At 34.1% G+C, this 24198-nt stretch overlaps 5 protein-coding genes across 7 annotated transcripts; 3 read left to right on the top strand and 2 right to left on the bottom strand.

Annotated features, from left to right (window-relative positions):
• Positions 1–103: 103 nt before the first annotated feature.
• LOC132699514 (WW domain-binding protein 2) lies at positions 104–2041 on the bottom strand. Its single transcript, XM_060666276.1, has 7 exons — positions 1867–2041; positions 1621–1795; positions 1406–1565; positions 1219–1314; positions 666–929; positions 437–522; positions 104–372 (listed from the first exon to the last, which is right to left on the bottom strand). The coding sequence occupies exons 1-7, from the start codon at positions 1920–1922 to the stop codon at positions 322–324; spliced, it is 888 nt and encodes a 295-aa protein (XP_060522259.1). The 5' UTR covers positions 1923–2041; the 3' UTR covers positions 104–321.
• A 389-nt stretch (positions 2042–2430) lies between these two features.
• On the top strand, positions 2431–4272 carry LOC132699364 (lysine--tRNA ligase). The gene has a single exon (XM_060666026.1). It carries the CDS (start codon positions 2437–2439, stop codon positions 4252–4254), a length of 1818 nt encoding a protein of 605 aa, XP_060522009.1. The 5' UTR covers positions 2431–2436; the 3' UTR covers positions 4255–4272.
• A 2281-nt stretch (positions 4273–6553) lies between these two features.
• Positions 6554–9375, bottom strand: LOC132699363 (sarcolemmal membrane-associated protein). 2 transcript variants are annotated; one of them, XM_060666024.1, is made up of 8 exons: positions 9201–9375; positions 8543–9053; positions 8035–8294; positions 7810–7980; positions 7576–7752; positions 7391–7522; positions 7178–7330; positions 6554–7125 (listed from the first exon to the last, which is right to left on the bottom strand). In XM_060666024.1, the coding sequence occupies exons 2-8, from the start codon at positions 9048–9050 to the stop codon at positions 6556–6558; spliced, it is 1971 nt and encodes a 656-aa protein (XP_060522007.1). In that variant the 5' UTR covers positions 9051–9053; positions 9201–9375; the 3' UTR covers positions 6554–6555. The 2 variants fall into 2 exon arrangements, with proteins under 2 accessions (XP_060522007.1, XP_060522008.1); XM_060666025.1 differs by having other exon boundaries at positions 8543–9063.
• A 155-nt stretch (positions 9376–9530) lies between these two features.
• Positions 9531–10532, top strand: LOC132699365 (PRKR-interacting protein 1 homolog). Its single transcript, XM_060666027.1, has 3 exons — positions 9531–9793; positions 9880–10059; positions 10109–10532. The coding sequence occupies exons 1-3, from the start codon at positions 9680–9682 to the stop codon at positions 10463–10465; spliced, it is 651 nt and encodes a 216-aa protein (XP_060522010.1). The 5' UTR covers positions 9531–9679; the 3' UTR covers positions 10466–10532.
• Positions 10533–11264: 732 nt separating this feature from the next.
• LOC132699089 (lissencephaly-1 homolog) lies at positions 11265–24196 on the top strand. 2 transcript variants are annotated; one of them, XM_060665568.1, is made up of 8 exons: positions 11265–11414; positions 12309–12388; positions 19199–19476; positions 19584–19762; positions 20009–20224; positions 20283–20536; positions 22637–22833; positions 23043–24196. In XM_060665568.1, exons 2-8 carry the CDS (start codon positions 12351–12353, stop codon positions 23114–23116), a joined length of 1236 nt encoding a protein of 411 aa, XP_060521551.1. In that variant the 5' UTR covers positions 11265–11414; positions 12309–12350; the 3' UTR covers positions 23117–24196. The 2 variants fall into 2 exon arrangements, with proteins under 2 accessions (XP_060521551.1, XP_060521552.1); XM_060665569.1 differs by having other exon boundaries at positions 11275–11353.
• The last annotated feature ends 2 nt before the right edge of the window (positions 24197–24198 follow it).

The following is a 24198-nucleotide window of genomic DNA, read 5'->3' on the forward strand; positions in this document are numbered from 1 at the left end:
ACATAATGGATTAACCCAAACCCTACTGTCATGAATATGAATTGAATATAAAAATTGTATTTTTTTTTGCTTGGAGGAAATGAAATCCAAAAAATATAAAATATTACATCAAATAACAGTAATATATTATTGCAAACTAGATTACAAATGTATGAACATTTAATTTTAGAAGTTTAATAGCTTTAATACCAGTACATAAATATGTATATATAACAATGTGGAATGCACTAAAAGTAAACAACTACAATTAGAAAATAAATTAACAAGGCGGTTAATCATTTCAATATAATCAAATATATGTGCTGCCAATGATAAGCGTTTTTACTGATCTTTCTTCTGATTCGTTGCTTGATTGTAAGTTGGTGGGTTTTCCTGAAAATTTTTGAATAATAATTAATTTTATTTGCGCAATAATACAGACATATATAAAACTCACATAGTATGATGGGGGAGGAACATAAGCCATATTTGGTCGGTTTGGATCATAGTAAGCAGACTGAGCAGCTTCAGCGGCTTTTGCATCTGAAAATAAATCAAAATTATTTTTTAAAGCAACACAGACAAAAATGATTTTCCAGAGAGCAGGAACATTGCTTAGCTATATATATTATATATGCTTTAGCGCAAAATTCCAAATAAAATTAAATGCCATCCAAAAAAAATACCTGCTGAAGTAGTGAACCCAGCAGGCATTGGGCCCTGTGGAGGATATCCACCTGACCCGCCCTGAGGATAATAACCACTTGATGGTCCCTGAGGGTATGCCGGTGGGGCCTGGGGGGCATACCCTCCCTGGGGTGGCCCATATCCATTTTGTTGTCCGGTAGGGTAAATTCCAGGATACGGTGGTGGTGCATCGGTCATAAAGACACCGTCTGTTGGAGGATGTTGGGGAAATACATTGGTGGGAGGCACCCAACCATAATAGCCTAAAAATATTGTCAATGCACAGGGGGCAGCAAAGTGTGGCAAACAGAAATTTATTTCAGAGTCATGATGGACTCAAAACCAACAACATAGGAATAATGGAACAACTACAGAAATGTTGCAAAATGTCAGGGATAAAAAGCTTAAAACCAGGCAACTGACAATGGATAAATTTTGTGGAGTGGAAAAATGATATAACAGGAGTACTACATATTGATTTAAAACCAACTCACCTTTACAAAAATTAACTACAATTATATAAAGGTAGCCCAAATCTTGTGGAATTCTTACCTTGAGGTGATGGCGCATATGCCGGTGGTGGTGCTGCATACCACTGCGGCTGGGACGGTTCATACGGAGGGGGAGCATTCATTTGACCTCTTGTTGCTAAGAAAGTCACAAAACTTTTTATAACTTTGGAAATAATTTAAATAAAAAGTAAATACAACACAAAAATATCCAAATTTATTGACTTTACCTAAGTGTGCAGCCCGTAATAAAGCTTGTCCAAACTCAATAGCACCACCATGTTTGAAAGTCATTTTGAATTTTGCCTCACCTACCCAGTTTCCATTTGGCTGAGCCCTCACTTTCCCTTTTACATAATTAGCTCCAAAAACTGGCTGTTCTACTTCCACCTATAACAAGTTACATAATATTTCAACAGGCAATAAATAATACTTATGTATGTACTTCACTGAGAGTAACAAATGGGAAACTGAAGCTTTGCATTTCATCTGAAGGCGAGTTATTATTGAAGATAACTCTGTGAGTTGTCAAGAATATCCTCCCATGTTTTTTACTTTTAAAAACACTGGCTTCTTGACCAGACCATTCGATGTTGACATTATCGCAAAACAGTAAAATCCTATCACAAATAGAAAAAATTTAAGGGAAAATATTTTTTTAGAAATTCTGGATAAGGAAAAATTTACTTACTGTTCCCCGGAGTGGATTAATACTCCACCGTTAATATGCGCGGTGTTTAAGGCCATGTTACTTTTTAGGCTCCGCTTAAACACAACAAAATCCTGTTTTAATCCTGAATTTTCCAGAAAATTGTCGCTTTTGATTACTCACACACAATTTATGTCAAACGCAATTAAACGTTCTTCTGTTTGTTCGAAACGATTGAGTGGAAATTTCTGGGCGAATGATCCTGGTAGTCGTGCCCAACAGTTATCTGTGAAACGCATCATTTAATTGAATTGAGTGGAAATTTAACATTCAGCTAGGCAAATGTGTTCAAATTTTTTGCCCATGGACCAAAAATTGTGTTAATATAATTTGTGGTAATTCTTTTGGGTTAATTTTGAATACCATATGCTATCCAACTTGGCAGGTTTGGAACTGAAAAATAAAATTTAGTTCATAGTTTGTAACAATTTTTGTTTGGGTGAAGCTAATAAGCGAGTGTCCTTAGCTGATGTTCCCGCTGCAGTCGATAAAGAAGCGTATTTTATCTAATTTAATAATTTTTCCGTGGCAGCTAACAATATTTCTGTGCGTATGGTTATGTATGGAAAATTTCCTCGTTTGTCCTCTTGCAGTTACCATATTTTTACGAAATTTATATTTCCTAAAAACGTGAACACAATGTCGGAAAGCTCGTCCGAAAAGTTGTCGAAGAATGAGTTGAAAAGGAGAATGAAAGCGGAACAAAAAGCCAAAGAAAAATTAGCTGCTGAAGCGGTAAAGAGCTCGCAGGTAGCGAAAAAGGAAACGGTAATTAATAATGAAGAAAACATTAGTCCTAATGAGTATTTCAAGCTTAGGACGACCGCAATAGCCAATCTTAAATCGATAGGAGGTGAAGATGCACCTTATCCCCATAAGTTTCATGTATCAATATCTCTTACTGAATTTGTGCAGAAGTATAGTAGTTTGAATGAAGGAGAAGTCCGAGAAGATGATAAACTTAGTTTAGCAGGTCGTGTGCATGCTATTAGAGCCTCAGGCGCAAAATTAATATTTTACGACATTAGAGGTGAGGCTACCAAAGTACAAGTAATGGCCACTGCACAGCACTATGGTGATGAATCGAAATTTGCTTATGATACAGATAAAATTAAAAGAGGGGATATCATAGGCATTGAAGGAGTCCCTACTAAAACCAAAAAGGGAGAATTATCAATAATGCCAAATAAGATTAAATTGTTGTCACCATGTTTGCACATGCTTCCACATTTGCATTATGGTCTAAAGGATAAGGAGACTAGGTTTCGACAAAGGTACTTAGATCTGATTCTTAATGATCATGTACGCAAAATATTTGAAGTCAGAGCTAAAATCATTGCTTACATGAGGAAGTTCTTTGATGAACTAGGATTTTTGGAAATAGAAACTCCAATGATGAATATGATTGCTGGTGGGGCAACTGCCAAACCATTCATAACTCATCATAATGAACTGAACATGGATCTGTTTATGAGGATTGCCCCTGAACTGTACCACAAAATGTTGATTGTGGGGGGTATTGATAGGGTGTATGAAATCGGAAAGCAATTTAGAAATGAAGGTATTGATTTAACTCACAATCCTGAATTCACAACTTGTGAATTTTATATGGCTTATGCCGATTACAATGATCTAATTATCATTACTGAAACTCTTCTTGCTGGAATGGTACATAGTATCCACGGTACCTATAAAATAAAATACCACCCTGACGGATTAGACGGAGAAGAGGTTGAAATAGATTTTACACCCCCATTTAAAAGGATCCCAATGATCCCTAGCTTAGAATCCACATTAAATGTTAAATTCCCATTAGCAACAGAGTTAAATGGAGAAGCAGCCAATAAATTTATAAGCGATTTATGTATCAAACATAATGTTGAGTGTCCCGCCCCCAGAACCACTGCTAGACTACTCGACAAATTAGTAGGAGAATTCATAGAAGAAAAATGTATAAATCCCACATTTATAACAGAGCACCCTCAAATCATGAGTCCTCTAGCAAAATGGCACAGATCTATACCAGGCTTAACAGAAAGGTTTGAATTGTTTGTAATGAAGAAAGAAATATGTAATGCCTATACTGAGCTGAATGATCCATTAATTCAAAGGGAAAGATTCGAACAGCAAGCAGCTGATAAAGCTGCAGGAGATGATGAAGCTCAGCTTGTAGATGAAAACTTTTGTGCAGCTCTAGAATATGGTTTGCCACCGACCGGCGGTTGGGGAATGGGCATTGATCGCGTGACCATGTTTTTGACAGATAATAATAATATAAAGGAAGTACTACTGTTCCCCGCTATGAAGCCTGATGATCCGAGAAAAGGTCTGGAACAGGAAAAAAATGAAGCCGACCATAATACTAGTTAATAAATAGTTTATTGATTATTATTTATCCGCTTGCATTTTTTTTTTGCAATTTTTAACATTATGGAATTTTAATCCTCCTTTTGTGCGTATTATTACATTTTAGGCAAGAATACTTTTTAAATGATTTTAACTCATAAGTATAAATATAATAATATATTTTAGAAGAATTTACTAAATATTAATCACTAATCAAAATTTTAGTTGAGTTAGTTTTGTATTTCTTAGTTGCAGAAATTTCTCCTAGACTCAAAAAATATTTCTGAGAATTTGAATAGATACAATAAAATAAAAGATAAATCGACTAATTTACTCAATATATTGCACAAATATTTACATTATTACAAACAAATAATATATTAACATATCTGGAGAACCGAATATATTGTACTAAATGCTACTAGTCTGGGTTAACAAACCAGAGTTACTTCGGTAGCGTAAATAACAATCGAATCTAACAATTGTACAATATTTATTTGATACTGAATAAACCTGCAGTTAGTATAAACCACATTTGAATAATGTTGCATATCAATAATTTTAATTCAATGTGGAGCATATACCTTGTCAAATAATAGACTATAGAATATCTTATAAACAAACCACTTTTGAAATTTTATTTATTTGTTATTGTTTTTACTTCATATGCCCACAAGATCATTTTTGATCATTAAAAATCCGACTTTAATCTTGTGTAATGTGCCACCAAAATGGCTTCAGTATTTATACAAAACTTGTACTCTAACTTGTGCTACTTATATAACTCAAATGATAAAAGTATTTGTTTTTATTAATTGTGTAGTTTCTAATTACGAACTTAACATTTTAAATGGTGTCTCAAACTTTATTACTGAAATGTTTCTAAACATTCTTCACTAGACTGGGACCAATTCAATTGTTAATAAATACAACAGAAAGACATATTCACGAAAATACAACATAAATGCTGACATAACACTACAAAACGTGTAAATAAAAAATCCTATTTATTTTCTGAGGCCTAATTTTATAATTGTGCAGCCTTCGAGCCGCTAATTTAAGATTTCAAAAAATATTCTATAAATCGGATATGGCAAACTCAACAGTCTTCATAGAAAATTTGTTCTCGGTGTAATAACAGCCCAAGCAGAATTAGGTACATAAAATGAGAAGTGGAAAGGTGCACATTTAGACATGAAATTCATTTACAAGTTATAAAATGATTCTCTGATGGGTTCAAAGTTGATGATAATTCTAGTTATCTGAACATGTAGACTGACAGCAGCAATTTTTTTAAAAATATACAACTTTTCCCCTGAAAGTTGTAGAATAATGTGAGATACTCATCAGTTATCATAAATTCAATTGCCAAATGTTTGTCCATTTTTATGCACAATGCAGATCTTTAATTGTCATCGTGCAAGGTGTTCAGTGTAAATTTCTGGAACAAAAACTGTAATGTTTGGCCATAAATGTTAGAATAACAAGCAAAGCAGACACCTGTTGTAAATATATTTTAGTTTATTTTCTTCAGATGGTTTTGTGAGACATTTATTTATCAACTATTTTCAAAGGTGGCATAATTTTGTTTTGTAAAATATTGTCTTAACTAACTTTATGTGCTTTCCTTATTTTAATTTACAAACCAGCCAACCAAACGCATGATCCTACCTTTAGATATGCACCCACCCACTAAAAAATCAAGTTATGCAGAGTGATTTAACAGCCCCCAACTGAGGGGCGAGTTAATCAGCTCAATATAAGAAAAAAGTTCATATAAGCTTGGTACAATTTTGAAAACAATGAATTGAAATTTGGTACATTAGTACTCTCAACATTAAGCTATTAAGCGTTTTTCAAAGTCTACAGGGTGATAGACTTTTGGGAGTGGTACTCAATTTAACACTCTTAAAACCCTTATTTTTCAGATCAATTTAAAAAAAAAATCAATATCTACATCCTGAATTCAACTTTATTTAAATTTGTTGATATTGCAAAATAAACAACTAAAATGTACGGGTGTATCAAATTTCAATTCAATTTTCAAAATTGTAAGAGGAAACTGAAAAACTTCAAACATTTGTTTACCACACATGTTTATATGAACTTTTTCTGTTATTGTGACCAGTAATTTGGGGTACTATAAATCACGCTGGATGTTATAGCATTACAATGTCTTCTAGGCTTTCTTTATTATCTTAATATTTTTAAAATAGGCTTTTCTCCCTGATTAAACATTTAAACGCAAGAAACTTTTTACCAATCTATAATTTTGAGAAACATTTTGACAAAATAATAAAAGAAAACAAAAACTAACAACGTTGATCAGGAAATCCAAGCGCTTACGTAGAAATAGAGGATGATAACTACCAATGGTGCGACGTAAAAGAAACATTTATTATACATACTGTCACGTAGAAGGTTATACTCAGTCCGCATTTTCAACAGCTCTTGCTCCAAATTCAATTTTTCGTCCCTGCTTCGCGCATAATGTTCTTTCAATTCCAAAATGTCCACCTCCTTAGAATCGACTTTGTTCCCATCTTCAGCATTCTCCTTTTTTACTAGCATATCTCCCAGTCTGTCTCTAAGCTGCTGATTCTCCATACAACTTTCCTTCAATTTTTGCTGCAGCAGGACAAGCTCATCTTTCAACTTTTCATTCTCGATCAACCTTTGACCGCTCAAATCTTTCTCTTGGTTCAATGCTTGATCTAATTCGTCGATTTTCAGTTTATTAGCCAAAGACAAACTTTCCAAAAATTCGATTTTTCTTCGCAACTCGTTTTGCTCCTTTTGCGCCGACTGATATTGGTACTTGAGAGTTTTAGAGTCAACATGTTTCTCTAGTGACTCCTCTAGTTCTTTAGGGCTTTTGAAGTCATTCTCAGATTCCTGGAAAAAAGGCACAATTAAAGCGGGTCAAGTGAAATAATCCTTTTCCTACTTCTTCAGGTACATCTCCAGGTAGCTTAAATGACACTCGCCTGGTTTCCTCTTTCTCTCTGCTCTTATTCTCGTCATTGTTTGTTTTCGTAACAGATTCATATTGTAACTCTTCAGTCTTTTCCTCTTCGCAATTTTCGTCGACTGGCGCTACCTGAAAATTCGAAAAAATTTTGTGATACATGTTTTGCTGGTATCACTTGCCACTTATTACCACTAAGTTAATGTGATTTGGTTGAAATCCATTGGAGTTTGATTTATTTAGGATTGATTCTGACATTTCGTTTTCAGCTAAAATTTCTTCCTTAAGTTTCATATCATCCTCATAAATTAACTCAGGCCGTTCCTGTCAATGTGAAATTTAATAATCAAACCACATGTTGCAATTTTCCCATGTACCTTTTCGTTCTGATCAAATACCATCTGCACCGTAAGTTTGTAAATTTTAGCTTCTAATTCTGCAACTTTGGCTTCCTGCTCCTCCATATGGATTTCCAACTCCCTTATTTGTTTTTGGTGTTGGTGCTTCTCCTCCTCCGATCTAGTTTGAATCTCCGATAGTTTTTGGGCAACTTCCTAAAAATTGTTTAACAACAAACTAAATAAAATCTGGGACAAACAAAGCGTGCTGACTTGGAGATCAAGTTGTGCTTGTCCTAACTGCTCTCTTGCCAATAGTGCATCTTGTTCCGCAGATATTCTTGCTCTCTCCTGCTCCACAGCTAAGCTTACTGCTTCTAATTTTTCAGTGTGTACTTTTTCTAATGTCGCTTTTGCAGTTTCCTGATACTGTTCATTGCTTATCTAAAACCCGAGTGATGAATTTTTACAGTTAGGTAAAAATATTTCCAGGCATACTCTCAATTTTGAAATTTCATCTTTCAATCGATCTTCTGACCAATTCTTACTGGTTTGCTGTAGTTTTGTTTCTAGGGCAGACAATCTGCTCAGCAATCGTTCTTCTCCAACATAGGCCTGCCAACTTTCTTCAGCTGATTTCTTGGTTTCTTCAACTACATGCTGAAGGGCAGTCAGTTTTGATTCCAAACACTGTTCTCTTTGATTTGCTTCCTGAAGTATTTGGTTTAACTTGTAAAGATCATCTAACGGCACCATGCCTGAAATATGTATATAAGTATTCATTAAATAATCCATGATGTACTACATAAACATCAAGAAAAGAGGACTTTTTGTTTGGCATTTCTACTCATTTATAACTCTAGTTTCCACAATACTATTAGCAATATTTCTTAATAAAAAATTTACTTTATGTTACTTTATTACTTCAGATGCCACTTCATAGATTATGTAAATGTAAGTCATTAAAATTTCAAATAATTTCAATAAAATATAAATTAGCATTTACCATGCCTGTCACCTTCATTAACACTAGGACTGGCTTTTGCTTCTTTTCCATCAGGCAAATACAACTTCAAACTAGCAATAATGCAACCATGTGTTACTTTCCGATTATTCTCAACTACATCAACACCAAATTGTACTATATCTCCCGAACTAACTTCATAGTTCTCCACTGATAGTTTGTTATTGTTTACAAAAGTGCCATTGCTGCTTTGGGTGTCTTGTAAATAGAATTTTCCATTCTCATACCACAAGACAGCATGATTACGAGAAAGAACTTTGCAATCAAAAACGGCGTTGGTTGATGTTGGTTTGGCGCGGGCCACTGATCGGCCTACTTTAATGGGTTGATCGAGGGTTAGGGTTCTCACTTGGAAATGATGTGAGTTGGGGCGACAAATTAAAACTGCTTTTGCAGCCATTGTAGCATCCTCGTCCACAACAGTTACGTCTTCATTAGGAGAATAGGGAGCAACATTTTTTTTAAACCAACTGCCACTAACTACAACCATTGCCTACAACAAACTATCAATTTACTAATAACATTTATACTTAATAAGTGGAATTAATCTTTTGACCTTTATTATTAGAATATTTACTACGGAGAATACATTTGTACGTTAAGAGGATAAGTAGACCCCTAATAATCATATTATGCTCACCTAAAAAGCTAAACTATAAAGCAGGAAATCCACAAATTTTATCATTTGAGAAAAAAAGTAAACATAACGTCAAATTAGAATGTCAAAAAGTGTGGGCGTGAAATGAAAATGTTCATATAACTCACAATGACAGCATAGTTAGGACAAAAAAACTTCTGCAAAAAAAAAATTGTTGAAACGCGGATATTAATTATTTAAATGTAACAAAAACTGATTTCACAAAAATAACAAAAATTACTTCCAGCTCTCGTTTAAATGTTGTTGGCAACTATGCAATGTAAAATTTTGCTAAATATTTACTATTGTACCATATGTTCCAACTCACCAAACCTAAGTCTGCGGTTTATCAAAATTGGCGTATTAACAAAAAATACCAATGAAAACAGTATTTTTGCCTAGAAAAAATTGAAGTCAATAAAATCGGCAAATAATGAATTTAGAAAGATATTCCTAGTATTCTGTGTTACAAAGTATTGACGATGAAGAATGACAGGGAAGATAAACAAGAATCTGAGAAAGTTCAGAAACCTGTAGTCGTCCGGACTACCGTGGATTACCAGCGAATGAAACTGGAAAAGTTAATGAAGAATCCTGTGGGTATTTTGATCAAATACATCGATCAATTTCTGATTAAATTTTTTCAAATCTGTTATTTAATAAATTGCTTAATTTTCTGTAGGAAAAGCCAATAATAATTCCAGAAAGACCTAAGGAAAGAGGATCACCGCATGTTCCAGATTTTGTTCGTAATGTTATGGGCTCCAGTGCAGGAGCAGGTTCAGGAGAATTTCATGTTTACCGTCACTTAAGGCGGAAAGAGTATGCAAGACAAAAGTATATGCAGGAAAAAGCAGCAAGGGTAGGTTTAAAATGTTTATTTTCTGCTTTTGTATAACTAGTCATGTTAGGAAAAGCTGGATGAGGAATACAAAGAGAAACTAGAACAGAACAAAAAATTGGCTGAACAGAGAACTGCTAAGAAGCGAGCAAAGAGGTTAAAAAAGAAACAAAATAAGAAGAAGCAAAAAATTAAACCAAACTTGATGGGTAAAGGTGACAAAAGTGAAGACAGTTCTGAAATTGACTCTGATTCGGAAGAAGAAGACAACAAGCATGAAGAAAAATCTCTAGAAAATGAAACTATCAATAACTGCAAGAATCAATTGGAACAAGAATGTAATAAGTCAAATTTGGGGAGTGAAATTACTACAGAAGAAACCAATTTGCAAGAAAATTTAATTGAGACCAATAATAAAATATCTTAAAATAGGCTAATTCTTTTTTTGTATATTTATATTGTCCTATTTGTATATATTAAATAATATAGGTGGATTTCCTTGTGTATCAGTTGAACTGCCTAGCTCAAATCTTAGTTCAGGAAAAAATATATATAAATTGCTCTTTGGTGAGTGTTTGCGCTTCATTTATGACCCCAAATTAATTTGCTGGTTTGTTCTAAGATGGATGTAAAATAAGTTTATTTCCGTAGGTTTGCGCCAGTAGTCAGATCGTCGTGACGTCACTCTGTCCCCTCGAAACAAATGTGCTTTATTTGTACAGGTTGATCAAATATCTTGTAATGCGGGTTTTTGGCTTTTTTGATGTTATAAATTTAGCCAAATGATAAAACAATGTAATATCGCACGTTCGGATAAGCACGTACAACAGCTATAGAAACAACTATATTATATTGGTCTAGTTACTGTGGAATCGGGCAACGCAGCGCTTACGCGAATAAACTTATCTATCTATCAAAGATAAACCTTGTTTTCGCAGCATTCTGTCTAATCTTTATCGACCTTGAGTACAGAAAACTTTTAACCCATTCTAGTTTATGATCTAGGGTTTCATATTTTAGAGCGCCATCTTTTTGTGGTAGAGAAAGAAATTTCCTTTATTTTGGGTGTGTTTAGATATTATTTTTAGTATTTTATCAATATTTTTAGCCAAATTCGTATTTTTGTTGGTACATATGTAACAGGGTGTATGACATGTATTAACATATAATTCCTACAAAACTAATAGTTTAGGAACGCGGTGGTAAACTTGTCAATCATTTGTTGAATTTGTCACTGGCACTGGGGTTTTTGTCCTTGCGCGTTCTGTGTACTTGTGCAGTCGGTGTTCGCGAGAGTTGCGGAATATTTTTTTAAGTAAGTGTACGCGAAAACTCTGCTTTAAGTGGAATTTATCTTTTCGTTGGTGTGCTGAGTTGTAAGTGTCTTATTTTAAATGTTTTTAGTTAAATTAACGACTTAAAGTAACACGTAATAACGCAATAAAAATTTGATTCGGTACCAAGCAAAATGGCCGATATTGATTTTTATCGCAAAGCTAGAGAAAAGGTCCTCAACAATTTTTACTTAAAATATCCAAATGTGTCACGTTGTTCACCTTGAATAAATTGCGTATTGGGGATTAGCAAAAATATCTTAAATCCACATCTGTTTCATTGGCGTTTTAAAATTTCAAGAATGTGATGTAGTTTTTTAGTACGTTTACATTTTTCCTGAGATGTGTGTATAGCTAATTGAATATTGTATAAAAGTTCGTATGAGGTCCATGTCACTAATTTCAGTAAAATGACAAGAACCTAAAAACTCTGCTTACATAAATAATCTAGAGGTTTGAGATTTACGTGTTGGTAAATTACAATCAGTGCTATTGGATAATTGTTCCTCATCACGTAATTAGGTAGACTATAAAAAGTGAGAAAAGGGTCCATCTAGCGATTCGTGTTTCATTAACAATTTGTATTTTTTTGGAATAATATTTACTTGAATAATACTGATTAAGGCTATAAATGAATATTAAACCTTCCTCAACTTTACTTATATTACATAAATTATAAATATCTTTTATTAAAAACCTGTATTAATTTAGTTACAACAACTGATATTATTTAATTAAAAATATTTTTTATTCAATAAATAAGTTTCTATATAATAATAGAAGTGTTCAAAAAATATCTCGATGTAAGAAAATAACTTGGATTTAGAAATATACTCCTGAATCAACAGTTTAAATTTGAATTAATTAGATTCGATTATATCTTTGTATACCTTTATTATATAATTTAATTTTTTTGCTTTTGGTCTTATTTTTCAGGTAATGAAATAGAGGGGTACACCTTAGCTTCGGAACATTAACATGAAAATGGTCTTGTCTCAACGCCAGCGAGAAGAGCTGTAAGTAATCTTTTAATTTTCCAGTTGACGCTCTAATCCTAAGAAAGCTAATTAATTATCTACGCCCCGGTGTAATTTGATAATTATTTGTTATTCGCCCCCCTGATTGGATGAGTATCTTTTACTAGGGTGCATAATATGGAATTTCAAAACACAAAATTGGACCTAGAGAGTGTCTCTTACTTCAGGGTGTGGTTGTTAATTCGTTTTAATTACTTACAAGAGCATAAGGGACGCAGTAACATGGCTAAAGACAACACGTACACATTTCCTCCTGTTTTTTTTTTTAGTTTTATTTCCAATTAAAATATTGAAGTTTCGTCACTTTTCTTGAAAAATGTATTCCTTCAAATAATTAGAGGCGTTGATTATCTTAAATTGACTACAACAAAACAAGTATATCGCCATTTTCGGTCTTATAAAAAACACGGCATGAAAAATTTTAGGCCGTGTTAAGGTCGGGACAATTTTCTACGCATTAGCGGGGTATAATTTACCTTGTCTGAAAGTAGTGCTCTTTGGACCTTTAACTATAGACCTTTCGCTGTTATTCGCGAGTTCTCATAAACAATCACTGGGGAGTGGTTTAGGAAGGGAAAGATAAATCGTGCACAACAGTTGCACGGAATTTGCAAGATGTAGAACGTTCGAAATGCCTTGTAGCAGGCTTGAAACTAAACAACATTTGACCAGTAATTGTTTTGAAAATAAATTCGTCAAGAGAAATCATGGCCGTTTTCGTCTAGACAATTCGACCGCGTTATTCGACTTTTTTCTTGTTCTTGCCTTAAGGCAGATTTCTTTTAAATTCTTTCGCGGAGATCTCATGCTAGTTAGTTCGCGTTTGTGACGCAATTCGAGCCCGTCAAAGGATGGACGAAGACAAATTAAATGGCGTGTAAGCAATTTGCGTACTGAGTGCGGAAAAAACACGGTCCCGTTTGTTTAGTTACAATTTAATAAATGCGAGAAACGGTTTTTGCCAAAATTTGGCTCGCAGCAATGTTGAAATGGTTTAGTATCAATTTACTTTCACGAAAGCTCGCGGGAATTTCACTTTGTTTGTTAATTATGCCGCAAGTTGGGGACGTATTATATAAATAATGAGTCGGTTTTCTTTGTTTTTGGCTGTGCGGACTTGGTATTACCGTCGAATCGGCGCAATAATAGAAATTCGAATCAGGATAGACACTCCCTCTGTATCTGAATATTGAACAGCTCAAAAGAACAAAAGTGTAACCTGGTTGTTATTTCTCACGTGACCCCGGCGGTTTCTATTAGATAGTACCGTTATTACGTTACAGGTACCTCTTGAATGATATGAAAAGAAATTATTTACGATCGTGAGGAAAAAACAAGCATCGTTCAGCATCTCACGAAGGAATATCTATTTTGCAAATTACAAACAATATACTGACTTGTGAAATACAGCGGGTTTTACAGAGACGATTTTTGCCAACATTTATTGATTAATTACTTGTATATAATAAATTGGATTTTTTCAAAGAAACTTCCACAGGCTACTGTAATACTTTTTACAAAACTTCTGAATTCCTCCTGCGTCGGTTTGTGCTTAGTCGAAATTGCTGACGTTTCACCAATCATCCTGTTGACTTCTTCAGAGCTTGACTGAAACTGGCTCGTATTTTATTCTGTACCTGCTTGTGTTCATTTGTCTTAGTCGTAAGGCTCTTTCGTTTTCGTTTCGTGTTCTTTCAGCCTAGTTGATATTTTTCGTCCGGTCTCTCCAATGTATTCTTTGCAGCATATGCATGGAATGCTGTAAATTCCTGGCATCTCAAATGGAATTTTGTCTTTGACGGACCGAAGATGTTGAGAAATTTTTGAACAAGTGGAAAATCTGGTTTTGACGTTATAATTCTTTAGAACTTTTGATATGTGGTCAGTGATATTTTGAATGTAAAGAAGGACCACAGTGGCAAGTGTAAAACTATCTCAGCCCGAGTCACTGAAAACAGAATTAAAACACCTTACCTCTGCTCTTCCCTCTAATAATTTCCACATTAAAGATGTTAAGCGTTCCATCAGAGATACACTTCACCACAACCTTCCAATAGCAATGAGGCCGAAAGCAATCCTACACTTGCCACATACATTCAAAACATCACTGACCAAATATCAAAAGTTCAAAAGAAGTATAACGTCAAAAAGAGATTTACTATTTGTTCAAAAATCTCTCAACATCTTCGGTCCGTCAAACACAAAATTCTATTTGAAATGCCGGGAGTTTACAGCATTCCATGCATATGCGGCAAAGAATACATTGGAGAGATCGGACGAAAAATATCAACTAAGCTCAAAGAACACGAAAGAGCCTTACGACTAAGACAAATAAACTCATCAGCTGTTGCCGAACACACTCATGAAACCGAACGCTCGATAAAACTAAAATTATTGCATGTAATCAGTTCGTCTACCAACGAAAAATCCGAGAGTCACAATCTTAACTCGGGCCTCTACCTGTTACCAATTTGGGAATCAGTCATCCGAGACAGTGTTTATGCCCCTCATTGCTATTGCAATTTATTTCAGTTTTATTATTTAATTGTTTAATATATTTCTCGATTTCAAAAGAAGGAATAAAAAGTTGGTAGACATGGGTATGACCACAATAATTGTTAATGTTTAAAAAATAAAGTTCACGTTGATAAACTCTGATATTTTCAAATTCGATTTAAAGGAGAAACGTTTCTTTATTTTGTTTTCGGCAATCACCAGAATTGCCCGCACCTCGGGGCTATAACACCCATTATTACAAAAAAATTGATGAAAAAATTTTTTTATCAAATTACTACAAATAATAAATGTAACAAATAATATGTGTATTTTTTTGACATGTTATAAAAAAGCCACCAGATATTGATACGATATTTCTTACTTTTTAATTTTTTTTTTAATTAGCATTATTCTATGGTAGAAATATTGAATATTTTACTTTTTGCCCACTCCAAGTTAATTAAAAGATTGGTAACTATTTTCACAAAGAAAGATAAACTAACCGTTTTCTAGAAAAATGAACGCAGTTTTCGTAGTTTCACTGTTCTGTGGGGCGCTTGCAGACGTAGCAAGAATGTTAACAAAGCGGTATATCCTTTCAAGATTGTTATTGATACTGTTATGATAGTATAGTATTTATTATTAGTACTATTTATCAGTCAATAACTTCATCATTTTTTGGCAGTATCCGTTGTTGCATATATTTGTGTTTTTTTTGTTTTCTTGATCAGCTGGTTAAAGAACTAAATAAAATAGCAACAAGCATTCCTGTCAAATTCTCGTAAAAACCAATGGCTTTGGGCAGAAATTGCACTATTTCGCGATACCTAGGCCCCTGACTTGAAAAAATAGCTATTTTTTAACTAAAATGTATATTTTGTCGCGTGTAGATAGATTATCTATTTTTCAGTCGAATCAGATTAAGATATTCAATTAACTTAAAAACTTGATAGTTTCAGCGTTAGGAAAACTACGATTATCTTTTACAAGTATCTTTATAAAAAATGTTTTATATATATTTTTTTCACAGGATATTCGTTTCGCTCACAGTGAACCCGATACCGACATTTTTTTCTGCGTCTATTTACATATCCATTAGTATTTTTTAATTCGCGTGGCGTAACGACACAACAAAAGGAAGAGTTGAAATAAAATTACGTCAATGTTTATTTATACCATCTGCGAATATGTTACTTGAAATTAAGAGGTTTGTTTGTTTTTGTTCACTCACCGGTCGTTCTATTCTAATTTAAATTTCTTATTTAAAATCAGGTAAAGAATTAGTTTAAAGTTTAGAGGATTCCAGGTTCTTGTGAATTCGTTTGGCTTAGGTTGAAGGCTAAGTCACATGGCAATGATCAGGATCGAAAATACATTGGCAAAATGTTTCAGAGCTTAATATTCCTCCTTATATTAAATAACAATGTCTCTCCTCGCCTCCCGAAGAGAGAAGGGAAGTGGCATTAGAATTAGACATCTCAAGAGAATCTGTGTGCTTTTAAGTATAACTTTCATCAACATCTTTATGAAGCTGACTGAATGAAATGAAGACTCGTTAAATGATTTACTTCTTGCTGTGACAATAAATATGTATTTTCAGCAGGATGGCGCGCCTCCCCATAATTTTAGAGATGTCACTGAATATCTACGTGATAAATACAAAACTCCAGTTCCAAAATAAATGAATGTAAAAGTTGCGTGTCAATGTAAAACTGGTCTTAAAGGATGTGGTATTGATATACCACTTTCAAATCGATTCTACCGACATTGTTGAGGTTTTATTTTCTAACATATTATTAAAATATTGTGTTGAATCATCTCAAAAAGTGACAGATTTGAAAAGAAAAAAAAAGTATAACGTCAAAAAGAGATTTACTATTTGTTCAAAAATCTCTCAACATCTTCGGTCCGTCAAACACAAAATTCTATTTGAAATGCCGGGAGTTTACAGCATTCCATGCATATGCGGCAAAGAATACATTGGAGAGATCGGACGAAAAATATCAACTAAGCTCAAAGAACACGAAAGAGCCTTACGACTAAGACAAATAAACTCATCAGCTGTTGCCGAACACACTCATGAAACCGAACGCTCGATAAAACTAAAATTATTGCATGTAATCAGTTCGTCTACCAACGAAAAATCCGAGAGTCACAATCTTAACTCGGGCCTCTACCTGTTACCAATTTGGGAATCAGTCATCCGAGACAGTGTTTATGCCCCTCATTGCTATTGCAATTTATTTCAGTTTTATTATTTAATTGTTTAATATATTTCTCGATTTCAAAAGAAGGAATAAAAAGTTGGTAGACATGGGTATGACCACAATAATTGTTAATGTTTAAAAAATAAAGTTCACGTTGATAAACTCTGATATTTTCAAATTCGATTTAAAGGAGAAACGTTTCTTTATTTTGTTTTCGGCAATCACCAGAATTGCCAGAAGTGACAGATTTGAAAAGAAAAAAAAAGTATTCTCTTCTTCTTCTAAGTTTCCGGTAAAAAGTGCTTGTAGCTTCTGACGCACGTATACATACAATACTTACGTTAGATTTTGACTGTATCCCGGTATTACAAAAGCATATCAACTTTTTACCATAATATAACACTTTCAAAGAAAAAACTTTCTCTTGAATTTTTTTATTTTTTTTAAATACTTATCGGGTTTCCTCTTTCCACTGCATGAGCTTGTCGAGAGTTTCTTCTACATTTTTAATCTTACCGACTTGACAATTAATGAATAGAAGCAAAGCCACCTAAGTAATATTTTATTTTTATAAAAATGTATTTTTTCCTATGAGGTTATTTTTTTACGTATTTTGAAAATTTTGGTGTCAAAATGTTGCAAAAAAGTACTGGTTTCCCATGATCAGGTGACCCGGTAAATATTATTTATGATTGTCACAGCTTCTTAAGACACAATTTTCAAAAATTAAATAAAAATTTAAATAAACAAAACGTCCTATTCTACGTAGAATGATCTCCTGAATCGAAAAATGCAAAAAAATATAGATTGTGTCATTGAAAATTCGAAAGTTCCTGTCGTTTAAAAGTTATAGTGTTCCAATTTTCTTGTGTCATCTGGTATATCTACACACCAAGTTTTACAGTTCAATAATGATTTTTAACCCTCTCATATTAAGAAACAGAACATCGAAACACTATTGAAAACAGCATTTATCGAAAATCTCATTTTAAGACACCGCTCAGTAGTGTTAGTTAATTTTAACACTAGTGTTAAAAAGAAATAATATATAGTTTTCAATTAAAATTTTTGTTATCGCAGAAAAATACTGCTTTGTCGCCGTTTTGTTTACGTTCTTCGCATGTTTATTTTGTGATTAAAATCTCTTCCGCAGTCCACATTTTCCTTTGCCTGACATTGACATTGCCGATTGTTGGTATTCTGGACCCTAACAACGTCGTCGGACGTCAGGGTGTTGTTTATTGATTTGAAGAGGCCAGGACGACGCGACGGCGACGCCGACGACGTCGATATAGAGTAGGATTTAGATTTGCGATACGTTTTATCGACACCAATAAATTAACTCGTTAATCCCCTATTTTTAGGTTTAAAAATCCAATATGTCGCCTATAAACGTTGCGAACCTTATCAGATAGCGGCGGAAAAAAATGTCGAAATCTTCAATTTTCAGTATCACCCCGACAAATCAAAATTAAAAAAATGGTGGGAGTCAAATTTGAATTACCCAGTACAGGGTTACGGCAGGTCTTAATTTTAATTTAAGTTATTCATCATTTGAATCACAATAAATAATTATAAGACTCGTCTAGTCACACATCTAAACAAGTTATCAAGAAAATTGATAGAATAATAAATGTTCTATTTTTTCTGTTAATTGAGACACAGCACATGGGAATAATGTTCGGTTTACGTTATAATGAATTTTTATTAAAATCATTTGATTCCTCAAGGGTGGTCGATATTGAGCAATTCTACTGTATAATAAAAAATAACGGACACAGAACGGATCCCTGTGGCATTCTCTATTGTCAGACTCGAAGTATCAGAACTCTTACAAACAATCTATCCAATAAGAGTTTGCGAATTATAGTGTGTCTTGAATTGTATTTGTTGACTTGCCCGGATGAAATCAATTTTGCCCTTTCGTTACTAATTTCGTTTTGTAATTGATGATCTATTTTGAAAACCAAAGTTCACTCACTTAACGATTTGTGATTTTCATGTCTGCAATTGTTCTTAGAGAGTAAACAATCAAACAACAAAACGTCTTCACATTAAAACAAGTGGTATTTCTTATATATTTCAGTAATAAAGCCATCGCTGATTATTTGAACAGTAACGGTTACACGGAAGCTCTCGATGCTTTCAAAAAGGAAGCGGACATGCCGGGCGAGGTCGAACGAAAGTTCGGCGGACTCCTGGAGAAGAAATGGACTTCCGTTATCCGACTACAGAAAAAAGTGATGGAACTGGAGTCGAAACTGAACGAGGTGGAAAAAGAGTACATAGAGGGGGCGCCGACGAGGGGTAAAAGGAGTCCGGCGGAATGGATACCACGGCCGCCAGAGAAGTTTTCACTGACCGGTAAAAGACATTTTTGAAGACTTTTTGTAAATATAATTGTGCTTGAGCAACAGTTATTTTTTGTTAACCTGATTTCATTTTAAAACTATAGTTTTCTACTGTTTCAGGGCATCGAGCGCCAGTCACTCGGGTTATATTCCATCCCGTATTTAGCCTTATGGTTTCGGCGAGCGAAGACGCGACCATGAAAGTTTGGGACTTTGAAACTGGAGAGTATGAAAGAACCCTAAAAGGTCATACCGATCCCTTGCAAGATATCGCTTTCGACGCATCTGGAAAATTGCTGGTAAGTATCCAATGACCTTAAAAATTATCAATATAAGAATCGCTGTTTTTGAGTGTTTTCAAAGCAAGGGCTTGAGCTAACCTTTTTTAATAATAATAAAGTTGGTGTGGTTACCTTGCAAAAATAAAAGACTTTAGAATGCGGCACGGAATGTGATTGCAATTGTGCCCTAAACATTTTGTCTAACATCTTAATGTCCTTGGATTTTATTCGTTGGAACGTTAAATAAGTATGCGATTTTTATAGGTGTCTTGCAGTTCGGACATGAGTATCAAACTGTGGGATTTTCAACAAAGTTTCGATTGCATCAGGACAATGCTAGGCCACGATCACAACGTGTCCAGTGTGGCGTTCATGCCCGCCGGCGACTTTGTCGTATCGTCGAGTCGCGATAAAACCATCAAAATGTGGGAAGTCTCCACGGGTTATTGCGTGAAAACTTACACCGGCCATAGAGAGTGGGTGCGCATTTTCTTTCCTCCACGTCGCTGTTCATTTTTTAGCTTCGTTTCGATTATAGGTGAGAATGGTTAGACCGTCGCACGATGGATCTCTATTGGCGAGTTGTTCCAACGATCAATCTATCCGGATTTGGATTGTTTCTTCGAAGGAGTGCCGCAGTGAGTTGAGGGCCCACGATCACGTCGTCGAAAGTATCGCGTGGGCGCCAGAGTCGGCTGCCGGTTCTATTAACGAAGCGGCTGGAGCCGATAATAAAAAGGGAGTCCATCTGGGTCCATTTTTGGCCTCCGGCTCCAGAGACAAAACTATCAGGTTTGTTTTTATGATATTTATTTAGTAATTAAACAAGGTTCCCAGCAAAATATTCCTAAATCCTGGGGAAAATACTAAAATTTCTTCAAAGATTTATAATAATTTTTGAAATACCATCGCCTCAGTGCAACAGTGAGACAAGTTAAATATGATAATAAAATAGAGCAATGTGTCTTAATTTATTTATTTATTGATTTATTGACGAGTCAAGCACATTTGTTCATTGTTTCAAGAGTGATAACAATTCACAAAATGTGTAGTTAGAAAAGGTTATAACAAAACAATACAAAAGGGACCAACAATAATATAGAGAGGCCAGATCTTAAGATACTATAATAATAGGCCAGTCCGCGTAAATTACTCACTGGGTACGAAAAAATATAAGTCGGTTAATTCGTTGCACAATCGGATGGTTTGAGAGATGATTGAGTGATAAGTATAGCTAGTTCTATGGAACTTTTGGTGAATTGTTCATATAGCACGAGTGTTTCGTAATGAAACATGTAGACCATTCCTCAATATTAACGAAAGGCAGTCAATTGTAGAGTTAATCAGTCTCTGAATTAATTTTAAGTCCCTTAAACACTTGAAAACTAGCACTAGCAGCATATTCTAAATGTGCACAGAAATAGTACAATGTTTTTATGGCATTAAAATTTGAGAAGTCCTTTGTACTGTGTGTGCCTAACAAACCCCAGCATGTGAAGTTGTTTAAGTTGGAGTTTAGTAGCATCTCCAAATATATCCCGTCTTCCTCAAGTGACAGTGATTTTGAGTGGTTATTTTTGAGAACAGTTTCAGATCGTCAGCCAAAAGAAGGAAAAACTATGCTTAAAACGGCGTAATGCTATTGATCAAGTTACATAGTAGGGGGCCCAGGTGAGAGCCCTGGGGGACGCCCGATTAGACTAAAATTTGAGAAAATTTAAAGTTAATCATCTGGGACCATGCAGTGATGGAACTTTCTAACCAGTTGCAATAAAGTACCGCAAATAGCCAAGGTCTCAAATTTTTTAATCATGGTGTGCCCTGTCATATGTCATATTGTATATAAGTTTTGTGAAAATCCAAAATTAATAGGAATATTTATTGATTTGTTGGGACGAAAGTCATACCCCACTGTAATATTAGGAGTACACTGGGATAAACCACATCACTATTTCACTACCTTCGGGATCCATGAAATATTTTTTTGAACTTTGGCAACTTTAATACCAATTAAGAAGACCAGAGGGTCACATGGAAGGACATAAAAATGATAAGAGTAAAAAAACGGTGGAGCAAACAAAATATTTTACAAGATATCTTTTACACAGGAATGTTTTAAAGCGATGAAAAAACCTTGTATAGTGTGTTTCAAAAAACATCTTCTTGGTTTTTGAGTACTCTCACCCCATAGTCAATAGTGTTCCCCTTCCCTTTATTATTTATAATAGACAAAATAACAAGTGGTAACGGAATTGCGCTGATTACAGATAACACATTTTAAAATTTAAAGTTTCACATGCAAAATAATATAAACCTCAATGTAATTAATCTTAATGCAGCTCTGAGAGTGAAACAGAATTAGATTTTGTATTAAAATGTACTTATTTAGGCAATTATTGATAGTTTGTATATATATTTAGTATTATGGTATTTCTATTAGTATTAATGTGATTTTATTATACCTAAATAAAGTATAATATTTAATAACCATCCAATCTTCCAGATAATAATAAACAAGGCTTAGTAAGGTGGTGTGATAACAATTGGATCCCAAAAAGCTACAGGTAAATGGACATTTTAAGACAACTAATTGAGAAAATTCAGAATGAATATGGCAGAATTCTAATTATAACTGATTTATTCTTTATTGGTTGATTGCTAGTTAAGTTTGTTGGGAACTTAAATTCAAAAATATAGTAAATGATAAACTTTTAAATAAAATTATGATAAACTTATCCATAGTTGAATTGAATTTTGCATTTGTCTCACTGTTGCTCTGAGGCAATGATGTTTAACAAAAATGTTTTCAGCATTTGTCTTTGTCAAACTCGTGGAACGACATGTCCAGATTTGATTTTTGCGGTTGACTTGAATATTGAAATATTGTTTTAGGATTTGGGACGTGGGAGCCGGGATCGCTTTATTTGTGTTGACCGCTCACGACAACTGGGTAAGGGGCGTGGTATTTCATCCGGGAGGTAAATTTTTAGTGTCGGCCAGTGATGATAAGTCGATGCGAGTGTGGGATTTAAGGAACAAACGTTGCATGAAGACGCTGGATGCGCATAAACATTTTTGCACTTCAGTAGGTATGTATCGCTTTTTTTGATTGCTGGTCCTAAGTGGTGGCAGAAATTAAATTGCGCCCGGTTTCACTAACTCTGCTGCATAGTTAAAATTTTCTTATTTAAATGCAAATATTAGCTCTTTCAAACAACAAAATTCCCCAGTAAATGTTCCTTTTTTTTGTTCACAGGATAAGATAAAAAAGCAAGTTTTCTTTTCGTTTTTGTTGCAGATTTTCATCGGTCTCATCCATATGTAATTTCGGGTAGTGTCGATCAAACTGTGAAGGTGTGGGAGTGCCGCTAAAGGTTCGCCAAATCCTTTGACATAAGTTTAAAAAAAAATACATCCACGCGGGTCAGAATGCGTCGTCATTCAGGTGGATCGAGCTTCACGGCGACAGGTTCTTTCTGTTGGTTCCCATCCATAATTTCGCAGTCGAAACAATTATTTTGCTGGTCAATCGTAAGATGTAAGTTTTTTTTGTAACGATTATTGGCGATTGATAACGATAGGATTAAAAAAAAAGTTGTTTTGATTAAAAGTTGAATACCGATTTAACTAGTTAACTTATTTTTGTCGTTTAATAGGTATTCTTCCCTCTCTTAGAGATTACAATTTAAATTATCTAATGTACAATTCTGTTTTCTATGTGATATTATAATGATCAGTCTAGCGGTGATTTAGTTTAATTTACAATAATCTTAGACGCTTTTGGACTTCAATGCGCAGCACTAGCTTTATCCAATAACTTCATAGATGTATATTTTTTAAGCTTGTTTAAAGAAGTCTAATAATAGCGATTTTCGAGAAGGGCTCAAGGGGTTACTAAGGGATTTCGGCAAACTTCGGCGATCTTACCTATAAAATGTTTAAAAAATGGATGGTACGATATATGATGGTATTTAAATGACATGTGGGAATTAGCGATACTAAGTGTGCCAAGTTTGCTAGGGGTTAGTTTGCGCGAAAGCTTTGTTCAAAGTTTGCTGAAATTTTTTAAACTGGATGTATATTTATTTTGTCAATAACTTTTCCAATATTAGGTATTACTAAAACTAGAATAATTCAGCACAGCTTACGTACCAGTCTCAATGTTTTTTTAAATTTCTTTATTTGTATATGGAGATTTGTTGTTTTGTTTTTTGTTAAGATTATTTAATACTCATTGACGCGTTTTTTTGGGAATACTTCCCCAGTAAGGTAACTTTCATTCTTTTTTTTTTTAAGCAAAATAATAATCTAACCCGCTTGCTTAACTGCATGTGCACAATTGTTCATTAGTCGTTACGTACTTTTACATGCATAGGATATATATCTTGTTTTAGTAGACCTTGTGAATATTTTTTTCTCTGTATATAATTATAAATAAAACAATTTCTCATTCA

This window comes from Cylas formicarius, unplaced genomic scaffold (assembly GCF_029955315.1).
Source record: "Cylas formicarius isolate icCylForm1 unplaced genomic scaffold, icCylForm1.1 PGA_scaffold_3__17_contigs__length_32017465, whole genome shotgun sequence".
Lineage (NCBI taxonomy): Eukaryota > Metazoa > Arthropoda > Insecta > Coleoptera > Brentidae > Cylas > Cylas formicarius.